Below are 27,697 nucleotides of genomic sequence, written 5' to 3' on the forward strand. Positions count from 1 at the left end.
CTAGAGAATGGACTTGAGGATATGGGGAGGGGGAAGGGTGAGCTGTGACAAAGCAAGAGAGTGGCATGGACATATATACACTACCAAACGTAAAATAGATAGCTAGTGGGAAGCAGCTGCATAGCACAGGGAGATCAGCTCGGTGCTCTGTGACCACCTAGAGGGGTGGGTTAGGGAGGGTGGGAGGGAGGGAGACACAAGAGGGAAGAGATATGGGAACATATGTATATGTATAATTGATTCACTTTGTTATAAAGCAGAAACTAACACACCATTGTAAAGCAATTATACTCCAATAAAGATGTAAAAAAATAAAATAAAACGTATTAAATCTGTAAAAAAAAAAAAAAAAGAATCCACCTGCCAATGCAGGGGACACGGGTTCCAGCCCTGGTCTGGGAAGATCCCACATGCTGCAGAGCAACGAAGCCTGGCGCCACAACTACTGAGCCTGAACTTTAGAGCCTGCGAGCCACAACTACTGAGCCCATGTGCCACAACTACTGAAGCCTGCGCGCCTAGAGCCCATGCCCCACAACAAAAGAAGCCACCACGATGAGAAGCCTGCACACCGCAACAAAGAGTAGCCCCCGCTCGCCGCAATCAGAGAAAGCCCGCACACAGCGATGAAGACCCAACACAGCCAAAATTAAAATAAAATAATTAAAACAAAAGATACCTAATAAATGCTAGTGAAATGAAATACTTTTAAGAATACCATCTCATTAGATGGATGTTTTTCTAAATGTCTACTTTGGCAAAAACAAACAAAATTCCCCCCAAACCCAAAACTGTTACATGCAATTGCTTTCTGGATGCTTCTGAAAAGAAACAGTCAGAAAAGTATTAGATGGCTTCCACCAAATATTGGAATTATTATTCAGTAAGAAAGAAAAATCCATTTGTACATAACATTTCAAAAAAGAAGTTAAATCACATTAAACAGTACTTTTTTATTTAGATGTTTATAAGGCAGATCTATGAGAATGATATAAAAACATGGCATAAAATTTGATAACGATATTTTACAGATTACAGAGTTTTAGCAAATATCTATTACACAGTTATAAAGAAGACAGTATTTTCCAAGCAGATATAAAATACCTAATGAAAGGTCAAGGCAGGAAAATGAGTATAATTAATTAACAATGGAAAATCAATTCTAATGTGAATTGCACATTATCCTTTAAAAACTTTTAAAGGTAAGAATTATTGCAATCTAGTTGATTCAAACAGTGTTAAACGGCATCGTGATAAAGAACTGAAGGTCGGAATGGATTAGTTTTGATTTCATAAAAAGAAACCCAAATTTACAATGGCTTAAATACAGGAAAAGGCAGTTGAAGTAGTGAAGTAGTCAAGATCTTTTTAGTTTCTAACATGTCGTCCTTAGGCCTTGGTCTACTTGGATATTTGCAAGGGCTCCTGTTATATCACAGTTCGGCAGGAAGATGGAGGAATAAGATAAAGGAACACATGCTGCTTTTCTTTGAAGAGACTTCCAAGAAGTCACTCATTTGTACCCCTACATCTCGCTGGCCAACACTCAGTCACACAGGAACACCTAATGGCAAGGGCAGTTGAGGAATGTAATGGGCAACAGCTTTTAAAGTAGGGTAACTAGACATTGAGAGACAACTTCCAGTCCCCATTCAGGCTGGATATCTGTAAAGCTATGAAAGACCTTTAAAGAAAATCCTAAGAGAATCTTCCTTGGAGGTGGCAATTTGGAAATCATAAAGAAAGAACCTGCATTGTTAATTTAATTTAGCCCATCTAGCCATTAGGAGAATCCAAATAGTCTGCCCTAATTTTGGATGACTGTATGTTGTTAATCCAATGATTTGGAAAGTTAAAAAAATCTGAGTACAGTAGTCTGCACCCCCCTTATCCACAGGGGATATGTTTCAAGAACCCCCAGTGGATGCCTGAAACCAGAGATAGTACCAAACCCTATATATACATACGTATGTTTTTTCCTATACATACATATCTGTGACAAAGTTTAATTTATAAATTAGGCACAGTAAGAGACTAACAACAACTAATAATAAAATAGAAAAATTATAACAATATACTGTAGTAAAAGTTATGTGAATGTGGTCTCGCTCTCTCTCAAAATATCTTATTGTACAGATTTAATGCCTTTTCCATCTTAATTAAGCACTTGTCACACACTGTGGCTGTAACTTTTGCAGCATGAGGTCCAACGCAAAACTAGCTTGAATTTCTTTTTCCTTCTTCATAATTTCATGGATAGAAGAATCTTTCTTACCACAAATCTTAGCAACCTCAGCATACAATTTTTTTTCTTATTAAGTCAAAAACTTCCACCTTTTCATTTAGAGGAAGCACTTTACAGCTTCTCTTTGGCATATCTGAATTGCTAGCGTCACTACTCTTGTACTTTGCGACCATTATTAGGTAAAATAAGGGTTACAAGCACTGTGATACCACAACAGTCGATCTGATAACCAAGACTGCTACTAAGTGACTAAGGGAAAGGATACACTGAACAGAGGGATAATTCACCTCCCGGGTGGGTGGGATGGAGCAGGAACGCCCGAGATTTTACCAAGCTACTCAGAATGGCACACAATTTAAAAGTTATTGTTTATTTTTGGAATTTTCCATTTAATATTTTCAGACCATGGCTAATTGTGAGTAACTGAAATCACAGAAAATGAAACTATGGTAAGGGGGGGACTACTGTGTGTACATGTGTTAAGCTGAACTAAATGTTTTTTGGTATCATATAGACAGAATCTCTGAATATTAGCACTTTATAGTTTTCTTGCACTTAAAAAAAAACTGAAGAACCTATTCATCCCTATAAAATTCACTGTTCAAAGGTATGAACAAATTGTGTTTCCACTAAAATTATTACAGTGTCATTTAGAGCAATTACATATACTCATTTAGAGCAATTACATATACTGAAGATGTATCAGAATTTGCTTTACTGACTTATGAACAGCTGAGGATGGAGCAGCTCATTTTCATGACAACACATCACAAATATAAATCTTAACACTAGACTCAGGTTATTATACTATGTGTGCTTTAAGTCATGAATTTACAAAATAATTTCAACATGACATTTTAGGCTGTTTAAATACTTATTTCAAAACAGAGATTTTATAGACTGACACAGTTTCAGTGTTCATAATACTCCTAAAGAAATATTTATAAGTTACATTGATGGTACTTTATTTAAAACATCACATAAGAATCTTTAACTTTCACAAATGAAACTTTTTTGGAGGGGAAACCTCTCTGTAGAGAATTTATTATGAAATAGTTTAATGGCAAAAGGCAATTAAAAAGAATTAAGACTTTTACATGTTACATAAGAGATAAACAATAAAAAAAATTGGATATGATATATTCTTAAAAGCCCTTTTACACAAATAATTTTCATAATTTGACTGTAAGGATTAATATACATTGAGTTACTATTATCAAATTAATTTTAAAAGTAAAATTCCTTAATCAACCCAAGATTATGCTAATTTTAAGAAATTAATCAGGTAGTTTAACACTGGAGCTCATTAACCAATCCCATATGTAGCAGAAAATATTCCTCTCTGATAAATACCTATAAATATAATTTATTCATACTTTAAAATATTTTAAAATTTAAATAAAAATCTCTGCATGTAGACAGTCTAGGCTAATTTCCATATATGCTTTGAAAAATATATGCTAGCATGAATATATTCTTATTTAAACATGATTTAAAATATTCTTAATAGAGGAGACATGGAGTCTGCACACAAAAGCTAGGTAGCATGATTCAGTCAATGATTAATTTCCTCTTAGGAAAAAATTACTTAATTATTTTGCATAGAATTAAAACTAGGTATATTTTCTACATTCTTATAATTTTCTCAGGGGCGCTTCTCAAAATACAGTTAAGGAAACAAAAAAATCCCACTACTTTAAAGTTCCCACTACTTTCTCACATCTAGCAAGAGCAGAATTCAGTCCTACTTCTGAGGCCAGAGTAATGATTTTTAAAGAATGATTATGAGAAATAATGATTAAGAAAAATAATCAGGTAGGAAATAGTAAAATAAAGCAATTAAAGGCATTTAAGTAAAGCAGTTAAAAGTCAATATTTTTTTGCATTTTTAGAAAAGCTTTTGAACACTTAGAATTATAATGAATATATTATATTTATTCTAAAACTTCAAAACTATTTCCTCTTTGTAGTACTGAAAAGGAGATATCACCATTTCAAACAACTGTTACATCTTATATAGATTTTCATAAACTTTGTTTTTTCATATTTTCAAAGGCCCCACTTATCTGTAATAGTGATAATTTTATTTATCTTATTGGCTAATTAATATATACATGCAACAATATACTTCAGTAGTCATCTAACTTTTAAAAATATTTCATTGTATTTTCACGTTAACTGGTGCAAGTATGGGCTTAAGGGAGTGGAACTATAGGAACAAGAAAATATTAAAAATATGCTCTTAATTTCACTAGTCCACTATATAGTTTATAGGTGTTTAAGTTATCACCCAACTGAATCCCTACTGAGAACTAACAAGTAAATGATTATCAAGAGGGAAAGAATATAATTAAAATAAAGAAAAAAGAAAAAGCTCAAGTAAAAAGTGCAAGCTACTAAAATTCAGCAAGAGGACATCAGAGAATCATGAGTAGTTTACGAAACTGACATGATGCGGTACTAGGGAAAGAGCCATTGGTGGGAAAGGTAGCCTCCACTAAGTAAAAGTCCATTTATCTTTGGCAGCTGGATTCAGTAGAACCTTACTGGGTAAGTTTAAAAATGTTATAATTTCAGGAAGAGGAATACATATAATTGTATCTGTCTGCAACTTCCTATTTTAATAAGGAAAGAGCAAACGGAAAAAAAACATAGGGCTTTCTAACCAAAGTATGAACAAAATGCAATTTTAATGTGGAATGTCAGCACTGAAAACTTTCATGAATAATCTGTATGATTCTATGTCTCTAGAGTACGTTTATAATTAACTGCTCATCTAAGTATCCTTCATGCTTGCAAACTGCTCCCTAATTAGTGGCTGAGCAGGCAGGAGGACTTCTCAAGAAGAGAAAAAGAGATGACCAACTCTACAGGGACTTTTTAAGATTCTGTAGGACCTCAGCCATTCATTAAAACTGCTGTGGTCCTATCTGCTGTAGTCCCTCACTGCACAGGGAGGCCTATGGACTGCCATGGATCTCCCGGGTCCTGTCCCAGGCAAGATCCTCTCCTAGGGTAAGTGTGGATTATCCCACAGGCAATGATAAATTTATGATTTTACTATTTTCATATATCTTTTGACACCCACAACGCACTGTAAAGAATGTCAGTGCCTTTATATCAAAGAGGAAGCATCTAGATTGGTATGCATGGGGATGGGGCAGGGGCCATACAGCCTAGCAGCTAAAACTGCAGCCTCTGAAATATGACTGCCTGGACTTGAATGCTGGCTCTGCCACTCACTAACTGCATGACCTTGGGCAACTTTTCTATGCTCCAGTATCCTTATATGTAAAATGAGGAAAATAACTACCTCTGTCATGGGGTTGTTGTAAGTACTGAATGGGAAAATACAAGTAAAGTGCTTAGAACAGTGCCTGGCAGGTTATAATCCATCCATGAATGTCAGTAAAATCCTGTACCATTTGGAGTATGACTGGCTAAGGTGCAACAGCATAGATCAGCTGACAACTCCTTGTGTGTAAACATAACACTTTCCCTCTAACTAGAAACAATTATAAGATTCCCAAGATTGGTACTAGGTGAGAAAGACCAGTTTTGGAGGCCAGATGTTACTGTCTTCTCCCTGATCAGTATATTAATATGCAAATAAAACTGCTCTGTAACAAGATAAAGAATAAAATCTTTCATGAGGTACACATTATCAGTATATAGTTCATGTCTCCAATGCATTTTAAACATAATTTCAAGTTCAGTTTGTCTCTTTAATTTGTGTTTGTTTATAAATCACATTGGTTCATACAATTGATTACATTCTTCAAACCCGATCTTATGAAAGAAATATAGGGATTTTAACCATGCACCCTTTCCTAGATGCTAATGTAATGTGTACTTTCTTAAAAATAATGCATGGTTATGCATTTCTATTTCTTAAGCTAGATAATAATTAAAACCTTACTGAAGCTTCAGGAAAGAAATATATCTATTGAATTATATTAAAACTTAAAGTTCTGGGCTTCCCTGGTGGCGCAGTGGTTGAGAGTCTGCCTGCCGACGTAGGGGACACGGGTTCGTGCCCCGGTCCGGGAAGATCCCACATGCCGTGGAGCGGCTGGGCCCGTGAGCCATGGCCGCTGAGCCTGCGCGTCTGGAGCCTGTGCTCCGCAACAGGAGAGGCCACAACAGTGAGAGGCCCGCGTACCACAAAAAAAAAACAAAAAAAACCTTAAAGTTCTGCTGGTGTGCAAAGTTTTTTAACATTATGTTGTATCTATATTATTAACTACAAATATTTCTACCTGATTATGGAATAAAGTTTGTTAAAATAACAATAGCCTTACGATTGTACAAAACAAAACAAACCTACATTTCAACAATAAGTTGACTATAAAAACTCATATTGGCAAAATGTGACATTAGTGAAAATAAATTTGAAGAAAATTCTACCACTAATTCAGCTGAGATTTCACTGAAGAGGTATCAGCCCATAGCAGTTTGACACTGCACTTGCAACTGAAGATAAAGGAAGTCATAAAAATAATGGCATGAGGAGAACTTTATATGGCATCAGGGAGCACCATTCATCATCACATTACTGTAACCCTCTCTGGTGAGAGATGAGGAACTGCTCCTCCAATACCTTCTTCTAGAAATTGGCTCTTTTCCCAGCCTTTTTTAATTCTCTTTAGCTTTCGGCTTATACATGGAAGGAGTAAGATGATCTTACCCAGAATTACAATTGAGGGCAAAACAAGAGCAAGAACAAAGTTTGGTGGTGTATAAAATCTGTAGTACTCTTCTTCAAAAGCTCGTTTCCATCCATAAATTAAAACATGGAAAGTACTTATGAGCAGAGCAACATAGCCAAGTGTAGACTTGAGATAGGGGAGGAAGAAAAAGAAACAGAATAAGAAGCAAATTATTCAAACTCATAAATTAACCCATCCAGATATACCAAGTTTATATTTTGATAACACTATTTTATCTTAAATTACTGAGTTATTCTTTGTTCTCTACTGCATTAAACAATTTTAGTATTTTCATATATTTCTTATATATTTATATGCACTTTTTTTTACACAAATAAGGCTGTATTGCATATAGCCTAATATTCTGATTATTTATCACATCCAGAACCTTTGCCTCATGTCATTAAATATGAAAACATGACTTTAATGCTGTATGATATTCTATTGAATGGATGTGCTATAATTTACCTAACCATTCCTTTTTGTTGATCATTTACTCTGTTTCCTACTTTCCTCAACTATAATGTCACTTTAAGCCCTTTTCTATATTTTGGTTTATTTCCTTAGAACTGATTTCTAATAGTGGGATTACTGGTCAAAACATCTGGGTTTTCCTTAAGGATACTGATAAAAACTGGAAAACTCCTTTATAAAAGTTATCCACATTTCTACCAGTTGTGTATTTTTTTTAAATGTGTGTATGCGTGTATATAATACATGTATACATACATATATACACACGTATATAATAAAATTAAATGCTGAAGAGCATTCTCATAAGTATACACACACATACATACTAGTTGAAGATAAATATGAAAAATCTTACAGTATTAATATGTAACATAAAAAGCATTTCAAATGGCTTTATCAACCATATTATATAAGATTATTAAGAGCACGTTGTTAAACAGTTCACAGGTTAAAATCAAAAAGTTCAGCATTTTGGGTTCCCTACGTTATGTTTAATTGCTTATTTAAGAAATGGTCTATGTTACATAAAATGTAGTACTACATCGGCATAATAATGTAACTTCTAACTTCACTGGGGAAGGATCAACTCTCTCGCAGAAAACTGTTCTGCTTGCAATTACTCATCTAAATTTATAATGATACTTTGCACCCGTCTAGCACCTTTTATCAGTGGGCCTTCTATTTCTTTTCAGGTGTGATTAAACTAGCAGTTGGGAAAATATTCACATTTTATTTCCCTCAAAAAGGAAAAATGAATTTAGACGAGGGATATGCCCTTAATTTGAATGAGATTTTTAGATCACTTAGAAAAAAACTCAAGCAAAGAGGCAAAAAACAAAACTAAAAACAAACAAAATTTAGTGTACCACCAAATGACACCCATCCACATATTATGCTATAAACCATTTGGATACAACCAATACTGATTTTATGGTAATTTAGGTAGGGTCTCAGTTTGAGTTATATATTTTTAAAGTATGCAAATGTATTAAATAGCTATTACTGGAGAAAGTGAATGTTTAACTTGTCAAAGAACACAATGTTATCTTGAAACCCCTTTGTAGACACTCATATACATATGTATACAACTTATGTACCAAATACAAATACTAACAAGAATGATAAGGCTGGTTGCTTGCCATAATCCATTAACTACCACTTGTGTTTGTATGTGTATACACATTTCCTTTAAAATATTCAAACTGAGCTTCTCTCCACTTGAATTACGATGAATGAGACTTTTCTAGACAGATCAAGATGACTCAAAATATAAAGTAAGTCTTCATTCATTTGCCCAATAATAAATTGACTTTGGTATTAAACTTGATCTAAGCTCATTCCTCCCCCACTTTTTTTTTTTTTTTTTTCTTTTTCAAATAACCTTTATCTGTAACATAGTAGGCAGTACTATCAAAGCTTTCCAGTAAAGTCCTGTACTGGTCTTTCACTTACTAAACCAGAATGGTCCTAAGCTGGCCTCTGGCGACACATATTCCACGAGCTAGGTGCATGAACAGCAGTCCCAGGGGCACTCTTTTATTAGCAGCATATTTAAAATCCAACTGTACTTAACTGGAATTAAAACTCTATGCCACCCAGTCCCTCACCAAACAAAGCCCACATACCTGAATGAAACTGAATTCCCTCCAGTTTAAAGCATTGCTCACTGAAGGGATGGAGGTGACCGCCAGGAGGGAAAGTAAGCCAAGGCTCATTATACCAAAGGAAATATACATTTCAACTCTCCAAACTTCTTCCTCGTTCCAAGAGTTTTCAATATTTGCATGAACCTAACAAGAAAGCAAACGTGAATTTCCTTTGTTTGGTAGAATATTAACTGATTCAGCACAGAGTTCACTCTTGGCCTAACAATATGTCATAGATTGACATAGAACATTTGAGTTGCACTAATTCAATTTAACAAACTGTTATGGAGAACCTATTACTGGATGGTATTGTTCCAGGTGTGAGGGAAAGAGAAGGGAGAGTTAAACAAAAAGAGGGCTAAGATTCTCTCCTTCCTCACCCACATGTGAGAAGGGTGGGTAAATCTATCACCACATTTGTAATACATCATGGTGACAGGGACTCTGGAGTCCCAAGACCGTGAAATACTGAGTGGTTGGTTCCAGAGGGACACAAAAGAAGTACTGGCAGTTAGAGTTAGTTTTCTGGTGCTTTTATAAGTTAGTTTAAACTTGGTTGAATATTTTGGGTACACTCTGGCCTTAGTTCAATTTAGAATCCAGGCAAGGAATTTCTAAATTATGTCTGTGCCTTCCTTTCTTACTTGAAGATTATTTATATGTTGATTTACCTCTTCTTACCTTCTTTTCCCCAGGAAGCTGAGATTTCCCTGAGGATAAAGCCCTAAGGAGTGCAAATACTTACCCACTTGAATGGCCTCATTAATATACTTTCCAACTGTCCAGTTGCCTCATTCAGTACTTTCCCTTACATTGATAATGCACATATAATCAAGCCAGAGTTTAACTCTGAATATGTTGTATTCTGCATAGGGGCTACTTTTAGAATTGTCTATTTACATGCAAACAATATAATTAGAGTATAAATCAGGGCTTGGATTCCTTGGGTTAAAGCTTCGGTTTAAGTAATCTATTCATGGAAAACATTCTAACTTAACACCAGCTTAACTTTTTGTCCAATTCCAGGTAACCAAACATACTTGAAATGAAAAAAAAAAAGAGAGAGAGAAAAGCTATTTCTTAGCCATTAGTTCCCTGAAGCAATCATACCAACACCCTGAAAAGAGCCACAGAGCTTCTCTGTGGATAAAGGCTCTTATTATCTCATTTGGTGTCTACACAACAATACAGAGTAACAGCATACTCCAGTATACCTGGAGATTACAACCTGAATCTATCTACAAGCCCTCCCAATTCATCCCTTTGCTCCATGAGTATGTTTTTTGAGTGTCTATAATGTGTCAGGCACAGTTCCAGGCATTAGGCATATATCAGTGAACGAAACAAAAATCCCTCCTCTTGTGAACTTACATTATGATGAGAGAAGGCAGAGAACAGTAAATAATCAAAGAACACAAAGTGTCTTAGAAGGTGGTAAATACTATTGAACAAAGAGAAAGAAGAGCAGGTAAAGTAAGAGGGGCTGAGAGTACCAGGGTTGAGTCAGAAGCAGGTGGTAGAATGTAAATTGGTGTGCAAACGAAGGCCTCGCTGAGGAGGTAAGAACTTGATGGAAGAAATTTTCACATATTGAGGTATAGGGAAGTCATTCTGGCTTATACACGATTTGGCTTGAAATTTATGCTAATCAGAACAGCCTGTCTTACGGCCTGTCAAACATACGTTGTATATCAGCTTTACCATTAAAGAGAAGAATGTTGCTCATCATCAAGTTATACAAAGGGTTCAGTCACAACCCACTGTCAGTTGACAGCGGGCCCTGAGGGGAACTCAGGAGGAAAAAAAACAGGATGAGACTTTCTGTGCTTTGAAATATTGGCCCCTAGGTCGTTAAGATGCATATCTTAGGAAGAATTTCAATGAATTCTTGCATCTTCCCATATATAGAAAAGCACTAAAATCATTAACTTGAGATATCTGTTCTTTGTGATTAGCAGTAATTCTTTATCAAAGATGTATGTTTGACTACACTTATTTCCTAGCCAAAAAATTCATATACACACTGGCTCCTTCCCTGCCTCTTCAGAATAGTCCCCTCAGAGCTACTGAGAGGTTGTCTTCAGTTGGGCGCAAATAAAACTCTCTTCTATTCTTATTATTGATTGTTTATTGATTATTTGTGTCAACAAACTGAAGACATGAAGGAGGTGAGGAAGCTGGTGGAGTAGATATCAAAGCCTTAGTATTCATTTAAGTGGTTATTTTTAGAGAGAATGGCTTAAAGAACATCAATCTAGTAATTTTTTTCAAATTATTTTAGGTTTTATTGTTGAAACAAGTGTAAGTACTGGATGCTACATACTTGGACCATGATGCCTTGGTTTCTTATAAAATGCAAAAGCTCTTACACCTTTGTTTAGTACACACACGGTCCTCTGCTTTCACTGAGAAATGCTACGTCAAAGAGCTTCAGTGAAACCCCTTACATTTGCTGAATGGAAATTGAGGAAAATCATAGTCTATTCCATCATCAAGCCCCTTCTATGAAGCTCTCCCAGAGATTTTCTTGAAGAGCTAGGTGCTAGAAAAGGTTCACCTGAGGAAGCAGTATCTTTCCTGCTTTATGATAACAAAAACCTTGTGTGTCTCCTGATCTTGACTTCCTATTCTGTTTTATATTTTCACTAGTTCTAATTTTATTGTGTATGTTTACTGAGAACTGCCTTATTATTAAAATGATAATAAAATAATTAACTGATGCTGAAAGTAATCACTGCAATTGTAACATTAAAAAAAGAAAACAAAACCCAGCTCTTTCTGCAAAGAAAGGGATAGTAGCAGCTTTTATTCTAAATGATTCTGAATTAGCCACATAATTCTTGTGCAGAAACATTGTTTAAAGAACAATTCTTTCTCTTCCCTAAACATACCAAAATGTCTATTACAAGATATGTAAAGTTTTATTTTACACTGTTTTAAATCTCACGTTTTACAAATTCTAATAATCACGTATTTTACTAGCATCAGATAAATATCAAGCACGTTCCATACCTGCTGATAAGCCATGTTGAGAAACAAGTATCTTTCTGACCTTCTCATTGGTAAGCAGAGGCTGTAGGCAACATGGACTGAAGCGAAGAAAAAGCTTAGTAATCCTAGCTGTTTTCTACACTGTAACCAGGTCTCCAACCAAGGCGGAAATCTCCTATACTTGGTGCCATAATAAAGCTGATAGGCAGCTGCCAGGAGACCTGCCAGGTACACCAGGGACAGCAAAGTAATGGCAACTATGGGCAAGGTTTTATTCACAATTTCAATAGGAATCTTGTAAAAGTCACTCTGCTGGTTTCTAATATATGGATAAATCACATCTCTGACAAAAGAATAAAGAAAGAAAAACGTGGCCAGGCTTATGGCTACCACCACTGGCCCTCTCCAGAGAGTAAATAGTCGCAGGGGTAAATTTTCAATCTCCCTGGCTGATGATAATGATCCCAAGTCAACGGGAATGAAATTCAACTGACGGGCAAGTTCAATAACCTGTTGTCGAGCTTGAATATTGTTGCTGCATATATAAACCTATGGAAAAAACAGAAGACTCATCATTACTATTATTGCTTATAAAAATGGTAACAATCACACGTTCCATTTAATCCACAGAGCATCACTTATGATGACCCTGCGTGATGCAAAAAAATTAAGGAGATAAAGCATTTATTAATTTATTAATCTATTTATAGGTTAAAATAGTATCATAAAAACAACAAAGTCCTTGCTACCATCAATGACATGAAAAGAAAATGCAGAAAAATCTAGCCTGAACCTGGGAATAGAAGTCCTCAGGGGAAGGGAGGCGGGAAGAGAGAAAGGTTTCTGGATCACCAGGTTCTGAGCAGACAAGGTAAGGTCTTCCCTCCAACAGTCTAGGTGGAGTTTGAGCTGCAGGCCATGCCCCTCCCCTGTCCAGCTCTCTCACTCCTGCAGGGAACCCGGTGGGGCTGGCTCTCCAGGCTTTGGTGGACAGTACTTAGTTCTAGGCCTGTAGTGATTCTGCCGAGTAGAGTGATTTCAAGCATTGCCCTTTATGGCTATTCAGCAAGGGAAAACATAAGCATGGATTCTGAATGGTTGAATTTGTAATTAAAACCTCTAAATGATATCATGATGCTATACTATTTATAAAATTTAACTTTTGGCTTAGAAACCAATTCACCAAAACCATGGATAATCTCAGGTATATTATTATTTCATTGGTCAGAATTATGAAATTCTTTCATCTTTAAATGAGGATAATTTAAAGTGGGGAAAAAATACCATTAATAGGCTTAGTTAACTTAAACAGTAAAGTAACTGCCATTTTCTAAGAGCTGTTGCCTCTATAGGAACTCTAAGATGGGATTGTGATCAGTACGGGTGAGGGTGGGCTTTCAAACTACCAAAACCTCTTAGATATTGTAATGTAGTTGAGAATTCACAAATATTTGCTGAACACCAAGTTCACAAGTTCCTGGCTGGAGTGAGCCAGGATTAGAGTTAGAAAAATTTTGCTATAAAATCTCTGAGCTATGTTCAGGGAAAACAAATTCCTAAATGTATCCCTGAGGATGTTTATATAAAGGCTCTGAAACAGACCACACTGAAATGCTTGCCTACTAAACCTAGTTACATAATGGTGAGAATGTAGAGCTCTTAGGATTTTTAATTTTATCTAACGTTAACCATATAAATGACAAAGTCTATACTATTATACAAATGTTCATGAACTTCTAAAATGGAGCAGGGAAGGTGAAGAAATATATACCAAAGAAGTAAGGAAAAGCATTCTCAAATTTATTACAAGTGTGACAATGGTGGATTAAACTGTTTTTACTTCACTGGGAAAAAAACTACAAATTATAAAATTTTATAATAAACCAAAAGAATAAATCAAACATTCATAAAGCCACAAGGACTACAAAATCCAAATGAAACTCTTTCTGTAGCTCACATTGAACTTAATCTCTTGTTCTACAATTTCTTTTGTTGAATAATTAAAATTATCACAAATATGGGCAAAGGATTAAATTCAGGTTTATCTCTAATTTGCTAGATTTGTATCCATTGCCAAGCCTTGGTTGATATGCAAAAGAAAAAAAGGATTCAGAAATACTCTCTAGGAAAGTAAGAAAGTATACATTCTTCCAAATTAAACACTTGAAAATGAATGGTTATCATGACTCTGATATGCAGCATATAGTGACGTAATACTTGAATTTATTTTCTAAGACATCTAATCAACTGTCTTTATGGACAAAAATAAAAGTATTTTATCATCATGCTTCATTATAATGCACAACCACACTTTTGAAAGATTTTTAAGGTGCACTATTTTATGTGTTTACTTATAAAAGCTCCCATTCCACAAAAGCATTGATGGAGCTCTCCATCTGCTTTATTCTCAAACTGAACTAAACAGAACTCATAGATTAAAGGAGAACCTGAGAAATCCAATCTGCTTCTACCTTCCCCACGCAGATTGAAATCTACCCTTAAAATAAAACAAACTGGACTATTTAAAATTCTATGAATAATCTACATAAAATAAAAGGTACTTCTAAAGCATTCTTCTTCAGGATCATACTACATAGCATTTTGCTCAGAGATGGGATACTGTTTACCAAATAGCTTCAAGGAAGGAAGAAGGGAGGATGGAAGGATGGGTGGGAGGGAGAGAGGGAAAGAAAAAAGACATGATTGAGATTGTTTTAATATTTGAGGAAGCAAGGAGATGGCCCATTATTCAACTGCCAACCTTGCCTTTTTCTTGAATTAGCTGATTATGATAGGAATGTTCCAGTTATTTTCTCAGCTTTTCACATCATTTTGGGAATAGAAATGTGCCCTTACAAGGTCAGGACACAAATCTTCAGGAGCTCATACATAGTTTTCAAAATGATAATCATTGGAGAGTGTCAAAATTCAGTTTTTAAATATATGATATTTGTTTTAACTATTTCAGTACAAAATACCATCTAACTAAGAATAAAGGTTAAAAATACATACTTGTCGGCTGGCATCCTTTGGTCCTAACTGAAGTGCCCAAGCTGAGATAACATTAAATCCTTTCACAATCAAGGAGTCCGGGAATAATGAAGCCAAATATTCTGCATTGGATTCTGGGTATTGGTTTATCCTCATGTTATTGCTCACATCAATCAGGATTTTACCCACAAGCAGATGTCTCAGGTCCCACAGGGAGGTGTAATGTTCTCTATGTATAGCAACAAATATTATATTTGTTTTTATTAGAGCATCTTCATGGTGAGTAACATCTACTACATGAGGAAAAAATTCAGAAGCAAACTTAGGATTTCTGCTTCCTATGACCACATGATAGCCACATCTAATAAGTCGAATGGTCAGGGATTTAGCAAAATCCCCACTTCCAATTACACCTACAGTGACCTTCCTTGCATCTTTGATACCATTTATGCCATTAGGCAAAAACGTTTCGCTAAGGCTCTTGGGGCTTCCCATCATAGAGATCGATTCCATGATACGGACTCTTCTAAGATCACCAGGGATATCCTAGGGGAGAGAAAATAAAATGCTCATCAATTACCTATTAGCAAACATGAATACACTTCTAGATGTTATAACAACATCCCCTGTTTCTAGAGGTAAAATAGTTTGGCAAGCTATATAACCTCGAACACTGCAAGACACAATTTTGTAAGCTAAAAATGGATCTCGAAATAGAAAAATGACCTGTCACAAAGTTGATGCGCTAAAGTGGAGCTTCTCAAATTTTAATGCGTACTTAGATTACCTGAGAATCGTGTTATAATGCAGATTCTGATTCAGTAGGTCTGGAGTGAGGCCCAAGATTCTGCATTTCTAATAAGGTGATGCCAATGTTGCTGGACTACGGGCCCCTCTTTGAACAGCAAGGCTCTAGAGTGCAAAAGGAAAGAGACTGAAGTTTTCAGCAAGGGAGAACTTTTTAAAAAACACAGTTCTAACAAGTGTGATTATCCAGTTGCTCAGCAGACCAGAGGCAGCAAGTCAGAAATGCCACTAAAGGTAGAGAAGGACTATGACAGTTCATCATAGCTCACAAGACAACAGAAAACAGAAAAACAATAATAAAAACCAAGAACTTATTTATAACCCCAAACTGTCTACAGTCATTTGTGTTGGGGTCTACCTCAGTAGCTAGTGAGGGACTTTATTACTAAATGAGAGTAAGCTAAATCAGCTACTAAAGAATGAAACCTTGCACTTAAATAATATTTTCAGAAAAGTAGGCATCAAAATACAACAAAGAATTAATTAAATACAATAGACTTCTATCATTCACCCTATGTCCTATTAACTTATCATAGAGAAAGATAGCTTCCCTGTGTAAAGGGGGTTAATAATGTGTTGATGGTCTTAAAGTACACAGTACTTTTGAAATCTTTTTCTTCCCGTTTTTTTTTTTCCCCCCATTGGTTACGTACAACATGATGCAGTTATTTTTTGCTGGAAAAATCTGTCAAATTGTTTTCTGAGTGACTAACACCTTATAGGCTCATATTTGTTGTAACTTGCTCGAGCACACCAATCAGATCACCATGAATCAGTGTCACTGTTGGGTCTGGATAAAAAATACTCTTCCATTTTATCCGCAATGCACCATTTCCTTTATGCTAACAGCAGATGTGGATCACTTCAGAGAACTTAATGGATTTTACAGGAACAGGTGGAATGTTTTAAAAAACATTTTTTTGGGTTTTTACTAAATGAAATTTGAAATTACTGGAACAAGGAAAATCCAACTTTTTACCCTAGAACTGGAGCATGTTCAATGACTCCAAATACATCAGTAAATTAATCTTTAAAAAGATAATAATAATATTACCTAATACTCATATAGCATACACTATGTGCCAGCTCTGTGCTTTACAAATTAACTGAGTGAATCCCCACAACTACCCTATGAGATAGGTACTAATACTGTCATGCCCATTTTGCAGATGAGGAAACTGACACATGCAGAAGATAATTTGTACAAGGTCACAAGAGAGAAACTAGAGGAACCAGGATTAGAACCCAGGCAGTCTAGCTAAGGTATGTGTCATCTGGGTGCATGTAAGGAATTTAAGGAAGATATGGGGGCGGGGGCAAGGTGGAAGAGTGATGGTTGTGTTCATATTAGTGTACTCTCCTTCTCTGGTGATGTCGTTGCTCCTTAGCATTACCTACTCATCTTAATGTCTAACTTGGATCTTGGGAAAGGAGAAAACTCACTATTTTTTAATCTATTACATGTTTCATTTCATACTTTTCAAGATATAAGGGGTGATAATTATTTCTTGTCCCTTGGAGTGACCCCATACACCCTGAAAGGCAGGTGGGGGTCAGAGGCACCAGGTTAGTACAAAACTGTCAACATCTTGGAGATATTGTTGGCCACTTGGAGAATCAGGAGCAGTTAAAGGAATCAGAAGTAATTAAATCAATGCTCATTTCATTAAACAATTCAAGGTGAACTGACCAACCTACCCCTAGTCGTATACATTATCTAAGGGTAAAAAGAGTTAACTAGACTCACACACCAGAAACCAAGTTTCCTATATCCCAGTCCCAAGTTCTTCTGAGTAGAGACTGTAGCATCTCCCCATACGTAAGAATTTCAAAATCTTTAAATATAAGAATCATGATGATCAAGACCTTTTCAAATGAAAAACAAAAACAAAACAGTATCACTTATCTGCTTATTTTACAAAGCAAGTTCAAACCCCTTCTGCACATCAGAATGTGAATAGGTTAAAATACATTAGGGCCTAATAATGTCATCTCTGGGTACCTCATTATACCCTGTATTTTATACATATTAATAAGTGACTCTGTCCTAACATGTCTGGGCCTTATTCACATTGTATTTCTAATGGCAAGTTCTAACTGAACCCTTTAATAGTATGACTGTGCCTACAAATAGAAGTTGGCCTAAAAAATGAGACTCTTTTCATCAAAGTGTTAAGGAATGTAAAAGCATTCAAGAGAGGAAAAAACAAAAGCCAACCTTTAACAATCGGAGAGGTGGATTATTTGTGTTTTGCTGAAAGCATATAATAATATCATGTGCTTGTGTGCTATTTCATAGTTCACAGTATTTTCACATATATTACCTTATTTAATTCTCAGATGGCTGTGAAGTACATATTATGCCCATCTTAAAGATGAGGAAACAGAGGCTTAGAGAACCTTAGCAATTTATCAAAGACAGTACAGTTGGTAGTTAACACAAGGCTTCAAATACGAGTCTTTTGACCTCTGCTCATTCTAATATTGCAGTGCCAACATTGTATGGGGAATCTTAAAACTGTCTAGATCACCCAATGTCACCCATTAACTTTACTCTCCAAAAGAAATACTAACTCTAAATAGTTTAAGCTTAGGATAGTTTTAGGTAAATCCAAAGCTATAAGGTTAGGAATTCTAGCTCCCAGTCAATTGTTCAAATCAATCAATCAACAATAAATCCAATTTTTAGATCAAAACCAACCAAAGACCTAAATTTATTAATACTACAAAACAAAACATGATTGGTTGATGGGTATCTCTTGGAGAGCCCCCAGATAGCAACTCATTTTCTTTTGGGGGCTCTGCAAACACTGTGAAGGTGTGTACTGCTTCAAGAGGGAAGGGAAAAAGAGCCGAGAAGTATGTCCGTATCCTGTGGAACCCATCCGTACACAGACTTAAAAGCAATGCATCTCCACAAACTATGGGGGCTGAGACACTGGGGCAAAACCTCATCAATCACTTTACAATTTGCTAAGCCATCATTTTGGATCACTTGATTAACAGCTGAGTTGAAGTTTACAATCATGATATCCATTAAAAATGGGGTTATAAGAAGTGAATTATGTCAATAGCTGAAAAAGGTTTACCTATTTACAAAATAAGAGTAATAAGCACCTTACATTGTACATTTCCACTGACAAGGAGTGATGCAACTATAATCTAAAGGCAGATCTACTCTGCTGTGATCCAGCGTGAATTTATCCAGGCCACTGTGTGCTTTGCACATAAGAGATAAAGAAGAGACGCATGGTGCGTACACTTAAGGAGTTTACGTTCCAGTTAGGAAGAGACAGTATGTACTTGGAATAAAAAGCAGAAAAAAAATCCTCATATCAGCATATAATTAAGAACTAGACTGTATGATCAGAGCATAGTTATTCTAGAAAATCAGGGAGAGAAAAATATCACATGGTGTTCCCTTACCTCAAGTCATTCTATATATTTATGAATTGTACTTGGGAAATAATCTCTAAATTACACAGAATGTCTTCAAACCAGGTTCATGACAGTACACTACAGGCTCATTCTAGCTTAAAACCATAAGGATCCAAAATTAAATTTCGCTTTCTGTGACCTTACTTTAAAAGTGCTAGGGCACTGGTTCCCAAATGTGAAGCTATCACTGGTCGACAGCAATTAAAAAGTATATGGATACAATAGAGAGTTTTTCATAAAATTATTCAATTTAACAAATTGTCCTTTACTCTGAGAGTATCTCTTAACTACTGGTCAAAATGTCCTTTTTTCATAAAAGGATAGTGATAACAGCTGTTTGAGTTGGCAGTCCTATATAGATCCTCTCCCTCTCCTTTTTATTTTACTGGTCTGACATTAGGAAACTCTCTATATAAAGTACACCTTAAGCCTGTTGGAGAGAAAACATTTCTGGGGAGGGGAGAAAAGCACCTTGGAACAAACTCCCTGATGCTAGAGATGTCTGCTTAATCCTCACATGAAATATCAAATATCCCAATCTAATTTTCTGTGACTAAATTGTGATTCTTACCATCATGATCTTTGGGTTGCAAAAAGATATTCCCTACATTCTCAGCATTTAAATAAACATATAAAACCCATCTGTTTATAACAATAAAGTATTTCTTTGAGGGAAGAGGTGGGGTTTTTTTTTAGGTTTTTATTTTTTGGAAGAAATTCTTAAGTCCTTTAGACAATGCCAGAAGCAAAGCTGCAATTCTGCTTGAAAAATTAGAATGTGATTTCTTAAAGCATGGTCCCTGAACCAGCGGCATCAGAATCACCTGGGAACTTGTTAGAAATGTAAATTCTTAGGACCTACCGGAGACCTCCTAAATCAGAAACCCTGGGAGTGGAGCCCAGCAATCTGCATCATAAAAAGCCCTCAGGTGATTCTGATGCACATTAAAGTTTGAGAATAACTGTCCTAATATAATGCAGTCCAATCACTATTCGCTATTTGAATATTAAAATCCACTTAAGTCAGACTATTAAATTCTTCCCCTCAGTTGAAACTTTTGCGTAATCTGTATGCATCCTCATTTAAAAATCATTTTCCAAAAATTACAAAATAGTAATTTTATTAAAACTATGCAGATCTATTCTTTGAAATTCTGTTTATAAACTATGGTAATTACAAATGATTCATTAATATTTCATACTTGGATCTGAGTGTCTTTTTGTGTTAATGTTTTATAGAACCAAAAGATTTTCAGAAAATAGCATTAAAGCGAAAGTTTGACTAACTCCAAGCCTTCCAGACTTTTCAAATAACCAGAATTTTAATGAGATATTCAAAATTACAAGTAACTTCCAAGATATTTCCTAGGCTTAGTATGTATTCAATATATACGTTTATATGGGTATGATTTTATGATGTTTCTAGGTCCTAAATCATCAAAACAAAACTTTATATGTTTATCATGTTGCAATTGCTAGGGTAAGAAAGCAGTCTAGTTCATGGTAGGAAGATTTTCAACAAAAAAGCGTTCTGGTTAAATTTAGGTTAGTCTAGAAATTCAATTTTTAAAATGTATTACTCAAGGACTTCAGTTAATAAAAAATTTTAGTATCTTCTTCAATAAATTAAAGCAACAACATCCCAAGACCTCCCCACCAACCCACTTTTCTTCTGTGTTTAGGCCAGAGAAGAAGCTACACACGTCCTTCCATCCACCTCATAGTATATATAGCCTGCTACGTCAAGCACAGCCATGTCTCCTGTGCATGCCTGGGCTTTCATAGCACTGCAATTTAACATGACCAGGGGGTATGTCTAAAATGAAGCTGGGAGTAGCAGGTCTCATAATGGCTGAAATAATTTCCCCATCTTATAACCTTGTTGCAGATGGTACTCTGAGATAAGGACACCTATATTTATTGGCTAGCAAATACAAGATTTTCTACATTGCAGTAACTTATTCATAAACAAATAATCTTCTATGATGGGCCTGCTATTCTAGCCTCTACACAAACCCCTTTCCCTAATTTCAATACCATACCATAAACAGTTTACCAATGGCACCAATGCCCACTGGGTGCTATGAACTTTAGGGGTCTCTGATGATTGACATCAATTTAGAAATCAGTCCACACCAAAGGTCATAATGATACTCACCCATCCATCCCCAACCATTCCCCCATCCAATGTCTCACTGAGCCCTATCCACCAGGCATGCAGCTAGATGTTAACACTCCACTGATACAAAACAGGCAGTGGCTTCCTGGTCATCCAAGCAACATGATTAAATTATGAATACTGAAGCATATATAACAACTAAAAAATAAGTTTTATTGAGGTGAAATATACATATCATGAAATTTACCCATTTTAAATGTATAAATTAATGATTTTCAGTATTTACAGTTATGTAACCATCTCCACAATCGAATTTTAGAATATTCCCACTAGCAGTAACTGTTATTACTCAAATTTTAATAAAACCTGCCGGGAGTATACGCCTCTTTAAAAAATAATCCTACTTCCCACAATGTCCTGAAAGCCCCACTGGCTTTTATACACACAGCAGATTGTGACTTCAATTTTGCTGACTGTGCTGGATGCTATGGGAGTACCAGAAGGTCCCACTCACTGCTTGGGTTAAGTGGAGAGGCAGAGCCTCAGTCTCAGAGCTGCCTCTTCCCACAACAGAGAATGACCTACTAAAGCAGCGGTTCTCAGCTCCAGCTGCACCCTGGAGTGACCTGAGGAGCTTTACCACATAGTGATACCTAGTCACCACCGCCCCTCCACCCAGATTTTTATTTAATTGGTCTGGAGTTCAGCCTGGGTATCAGGATTTTTTAAGAGATCCTCAGGTGTTTTAATATGCAGCCAAGATCAAAAACAACTCTACTAAAAGAGTTAGGATTCAACCTCATACTTATTTTGGTATTTGGAGATAACAGATGTGGTTTTTTGATCCTCAGTTACACTCCTTTTCACACTGTTGTTTGTAATAATGAAAAATAACCCTAGCAAGAGACTAACAGCTGCCCTTGAATGCTGGAAGCTATAGGATATGCATGCAGCCCTTTCCCCTTTCTCACGCAGGCTCCGAGCTATCTCAGAAGGTCCACTCACTATTTTGCAATTTCCTCTCTTCATTTTTTGGAAAGGGCAGTGCCATTCCTTAAAATGTGTCATCCCACCACACAGCATACTTTGTTCCTGTTAGCTCATAACATTCAAAATTCAGAATGTTCCAGTGAGGCTGTCTGTTCTTTCCACTTGACGAGGGGCTCCTCTCCTCAGTTCTCCAGGCATCAGAGGTTCTGCTGACCTGAGCAGACGAGAATTTCCGGGTGGACCGACTATCAAGCTTTAATGTGGGTATGATCATCTAGGGATCTTGCTACAATGCACATTCTAATTCTCCAGGTCTGGGGGGGCTTGAGAGTGTGCAGTTTTCCCAGGCCCCCAGGTGATACCCATGGTCCTAGTTCATGGGCCACATTTGGACTAGCAAGGCGCTAGAATTTCTGTACCTTTTGTTTTGATCTTATTCACAGGTAATACAGACTAGATAATTGAAAAGACTATGACATTTATAGAAAGTTTTGTTTATGTGGTGTCGAGGAGAAAGAATAGGCCCGGGCTTCTGAAATCACCTTGTTTTCTGAGTCTTAGTTTCCTTTGTCAAATGGAAAACAAAAAAGTTGTACTTGACTCTGCATTCCTTCCCAACACTAAAATTCTTTTGTTTCCAAGAATTATAGCTAGATAATGGTAATTGCTAGCTTTTATTTAACACTGTGACACTTCTACTTTATGAGCTCCATCTAACAGTGTGATTTAAGTAGCATAAGGGTTCCTTGAAATTTCAAGGTCACAGTTTTCTTGCGTGGACATTTGACTTGATGTATGCATTTAAATCTTAAAGTATATTATCAAGCTAAGAGAATTCCATTACACTCAGATACATGAAATCCTAAGATTTTCAATTTAGAGGAGTTTCCTTGACATTCCTCTGGCTGAATGGCAGCTGTTTTGCTATATTAATTTTATAAAACAAAACAGAATTTGTTTCACATATAAACATCTAGAGCATTAATTGTTGGATAACAGTAACTCTGAAAGGGCTGTCCTCAGAGATCTTGATGACATTCACAACCTGCTGATTTGGATGTGTTATCAAGAAAATGTAATCCTCCAGGGCCATGAGATGAAGTTAGTGTATTTTTGACTTTGAAAGCCACATCTGAACCTTTCTTCTTCTGTCCTGCAAACCCCAAGCTCCTTTGAAGCCCACGGCACCTCGTAATATCCTCTCCCTATACTCACTGCTGTCATCTACTGACTTCTAGCTTATTCATTAATCACTAGTGACTTTGGCCCCCAATACATACAAACTCTTCCTCTCTATCCCAGCAGTTGTCATCCTTGTCTACTACTTCATCATTCAAATGAATGAAGCATTCAACCTCATGGCTTCATTTCCTTCACTTACTCATCTAAGGCAATGAATCTTTGCCTCCAGCATACCTCAGATATCTCCAAGCACTATCTCTTAGCCTTCCAATAACCTTAGTCAAATGTTCACACTGATAATTGCAGATGGTAGAAGAAATCTGATCCACTGACTATATTCTCACTCTCCCGGTTTCTTTATCCATCCTAGATTCCACAGTGTATATTTACCATTACTCACTTAAAAAGATCGACTCTTGTTACAGACTAAATGTTTATCATCCCCTATCCCCCAACAGTTCATATGTTGCAATCCTAACCCCCAATGTAATGGTATTAGGATGTGCAACCTTTGGGAAGGGATTAGGTCACAAGGGTGAAACCTTTATCAATGGGATGAAAAGAGAGCCCAGAGAGCTCTGGGCTCTCTTCTGCCATATGAGGACACAGTGAGAAGTTGGCTGCCTATGAACCAGGAAGTAGGCCCCTACCAGACTGAATCTGCCGTTGCTCTGATCTTGGACTTCCCAGCCTCCAGAACTGTGAAAAATAAATGTTTATTGTTTAAGCCACCCAGCCAATGATATTCTGTTATAGCAGCCTGAACAGATTAGGACAACTCTCTTGTTCTCCATCACATCCACTTGGCAAAACTCAAGCCCTGGAAGAACCCAGCTATCCATTTTCACTGTATCTGTATCCAAGTTGGTGAAGGCTGCTAAAGAAAAATCAGACAACGCAGCTCACCTTCAATTCACAATCATTAACCTCACCTATCAAAGTACAGTCTGTCCACTTCTGTCCTAGAGACCATCCCTTTTCTCCTCCCAAGCAGCTGTGGTTATGATCTCCTCATAGACATCTCAAACTTAACAGTTCAAAACAAAACACTTTTTCTACCCAGAACTGTTTGCATTCATCCAAATTCCCTCCTCTCAGTAAATGATATCATTACTCATCAGTTGCTCAAGCCAGAAATCTGGGAGTGATCCTCCAGTCCTTGTTTTCCCTCACCCTTGACATAAATAAAATCCAAGACCAGGGCTTCCCTGGTGGCGCAGTGGTTGAGAGTCCGCCTGCCGATGCAGGGGATGAACGTTCGTGCCCCGGTCCGGGAAGATCCCACATGACGCAGAGCGGCTGGGCCCTTGAGCCATGGCCGCTGAGCCTGCGCATCCGGAGCCTGTGCTCTGCAACGGGAGAGGCCACAACGGTGAGAAGCCTGCGTACCGCAAAAAAAAAAAAAAAAAAAAAAAAAAAAAAATCCAACACCAACTTCTGTTTTCCAAAATATTTCTTAAATCCCTCTCCAATGACACCAGCTTAATCCAGGTCTCTCTCATCTCTCACCTGAACTCTGCAAACATTTTCTAATGGCCTCTCTACTTACTCCTTTGCCTCTTTCCAAACCATTCTCTAGGAAGCAGCTGAGATCACCCTAAATTGTAAATCAGATGATGTCTTTCACCTCCTTAAAAATCAGTGGCTCCCTGTTGCATTTTGAACTGCAGTCACCTTCTTGACCTAAATGAACCTGACCTGAAGACTCTGAATGAACTAGCTAGTCTTAGCACAACTCCTTTTTAAAAATATTTTATTTATTATTTATTTATTTAGGCTGCACCAGGTCTTAGTTGCGGCACAGGAGATCTTCGTTGCAGCATATGGGATCTTTTTAGTTGCGGCTTGCGGACTCTTTAGTTGTGGCGTGCATGCGGGATCTAGTTCCCTGACCAGGGATCAAAGCCGGGCCCCGTTCATTGGGAGCACAGAGTCTTAACCACTGGACCACCAGGAAAGTCCCCCAGCACAACTCTTCAATGTCATCCTGTATGACTGTTATTCCCTATGGTCCAGCCACAGCAACCTTTTCTTGAAGTAGAAAAGACCAATCACTTTCCCATCCTGTGAACACTGCACATCCTATCATGTCTCTTCAATACGATGATTCACTCCAGTTTTGTTCTGTTTTGAGCCCTGTTAGGTTTCCTTTCTTATGTAACTGTTCTTTACTCATTACTATTTCCCCCACCAGAAAATAAGCTCCTTGAGGGCAGAACCATGTTTGTCTTGTCCATCGTTGCCTCCACAGTGCCTGGCACATAGTATATACATAAGAATGCAATAAATATTCTTTGTTGTCAAACGCATCCAAAAATGTCAGGACCAGAAGAGCTGTAATAGATCTCTAGATAAGATCCCTCATTTTGCTGATGAAGGCTTGTGGGCCGAAAGCGGGTGATATGTCAATGTCATGGTTAAGTCAATGTCATGGTTACTGGCTGAGCACAGACAGAATAAATGCATCTCCTGATGCCCTGAATGCCCTTTATTGAAACTGCAGTATTAAAATATAATTACGCTCATTCATTTCAAGTCTATTTTCCATGTCACTAGTACAATAAAAAGTGACCTGGATACAGTTTTTCATTTCCTTTCTGCACAATTAGCTCAATTCATCATTATTAATACTGTCTCATTCCCTTACCCCTCCACCCCCCCAATGACTGACAAGCTAAGAGAAAGAAACTGCAGCCATTCCAGTTATGTTTCTAAATATGCTGCAAAATCTCTAGCACGGGTGTTTTTCTTCTGTAGACAGCTTTTAAGCTTTGAAACAAGAGAGAGCTGTAGAGTAAAAAAAAAATTAAAAAAAAATACAGCCTTAAAATAAAGAAAGAAAAAAATAAATGGAGGTCAACACGACGAGGAAATAATAAAGGTGAAAAAAGTGTATGGGGTGTGATGGGGTACTGGTTTGGAGAGAACTAAAAAGGTTCCCAGCACCAGGGCTGTTAACAGGACTAGAATCCAATCAAAGTCAAGAGGGTGGCAGTGGGGCAGGAGTTCGAATTCTACTTGCACTTCCACCCACAGCAATGAGTGATAATTAACCATGGCCTGGAATAAGTTTTTCCATCTAAAAAATGTACGGCCTGAGGAGTAAAAACTGACATCAATCCTTCTCCAAGGGGTGGGGAAGATAATAAATGGAAATCAAATCTCTCGACAAAAATTCTCTTTATCTCCCTGCTCTATTTTAAGAGCAAGATTTTGGGGGCATAATTTTGAACAAGTTTTGGCTGTGGCTGAATACGGGGTTCTGATAATTTAGGACACTCAGAGAAGAGGCCAATTACTTTCTAACACATAATGGCCTAAACACACCACGGTCACATCACTGGGTAATAAACAAAATGACTACTAGAAATACTTAGATTTCGAAAAGCAGCGCTGCCCGATCTTCAATGAAATGCCCCGCATGAACCCAAAGTGGTAAGGAGACTATCAGGGAGGCTAAGGTAACCTGCCCGTCCTCTCCCTTTGGGGCACATCCTACCTGGGACAATGTCTCTCCTGGCCTCCTTTCTCCTGGGCCCAACCAACCTCAGGACTTTCTGGGAGCTCGGGGAAGTAGGGGGCGGGATCCGTGGAAGAGACACGCTTCCCACTCTCCGCCTCTAGGTACCAGGCGATCCAGGACCCCAGCAGCTCAGGCGGACGCCGCAGACGGCGCGGAATCCAGGGGAGGAGGGATGCAGTGCTTGGCGCCGACCGCATCTGGCCCCCCAACTCCGCCCCCGCCACCGCGTCTAGAGCTCTCCCCAGCTCGCTCACCTCCGCGCCCTCCGCGACGCGTAGGGGCGGGCCTCGCAGCTCTCCGCGAGCAGCGCCGACTCTCCAGGGGCCTCGCCGCGCTCTAAGGCCTAGGAATCGCGCCTCCGGCCCGCGGCTACACACTGGCTGCCGCGGCGGTCACGCTCGAGCAGCTTCCCCGCCTCCCCAAGCTGGATCGCGCAGGACCGGGGAGGGGAGGAGGAGGAGAGAGGGCGGGAGGAAGGGCGGTGCGCGGAGCCCGGCCTCGCAGGACGCGCCGCTAGGGGCTGCGCTCAGTGAGGGCGCAGAGCGCGGAGCTGGCCCCGGGACGCCGAGTGGAGGGCCTAGC

General features: G+C 37.6%; 1 protein-coding gene across 3 annotated transcripts; it reads right to left on the bottom strand.

The window, feature by feature from the left end:
• Positions 1-933: 933 nt before the first annotated feature.
• On the bottom strand, positions 934-27,552 carry STEAP2 (STEAP2 metalloreductase). 3 transcript variants are annotated; one of them, XM_067746487.1, is made up of 6 exons: positions 27,370-27,552; positions 15,844-15,968; positions 15,078-15,602; positions 12,087-12,614; positions 9,054-9,218; positions 934-7,080 (listed from the first exon to the last, which is right to left on the bottom strand). In XM_067746487.1, exons 3-6 carry the CDS (start codon positions 15,567-15,569, stop codon positions 6,793-6,795), a joined length of 1,473 nt encoding a protein of 490 aa, XP_067602588.1. In that variant the 5' UTR covers positions 15,570-15,602; positions 15,844-15,968; positions 27,370-27,552; the 3' UTR covers positions 934-6,792. The 3 variants fall into 3 exon arrangements, with proteins under 3 accessions (XP_067602588.1, XP_067602587.1, XP_067602589.1); XM_067746486.1 differs by lacking the exon at positions 27,370-27,552 and adding an exon at positions 27,092-27,338; XM_067746488.1 differs by lacking the exon at positions 27,370-27,552 and adding an exon at positions 22,426-22,565.
• Between the last annotated feature and the right edge of the window lie 145 nt (positions 27,553-27,697).

This window comes from Pseudorca crassidens, chromosome 8 (assembly GCF_039906515.1).
Source record: "Pseudorca crassidens isolate mPseCra1 chromosome 8, mPseCra1.hap1, whole genome shotgun sequence".
NCBI classification, from domain to species: Eukaryota; Metazoa; Chordata; class Mammalia; order Artiodactyla; family Delphinidae; genus Pseudorca; species Pseudorca crassidens.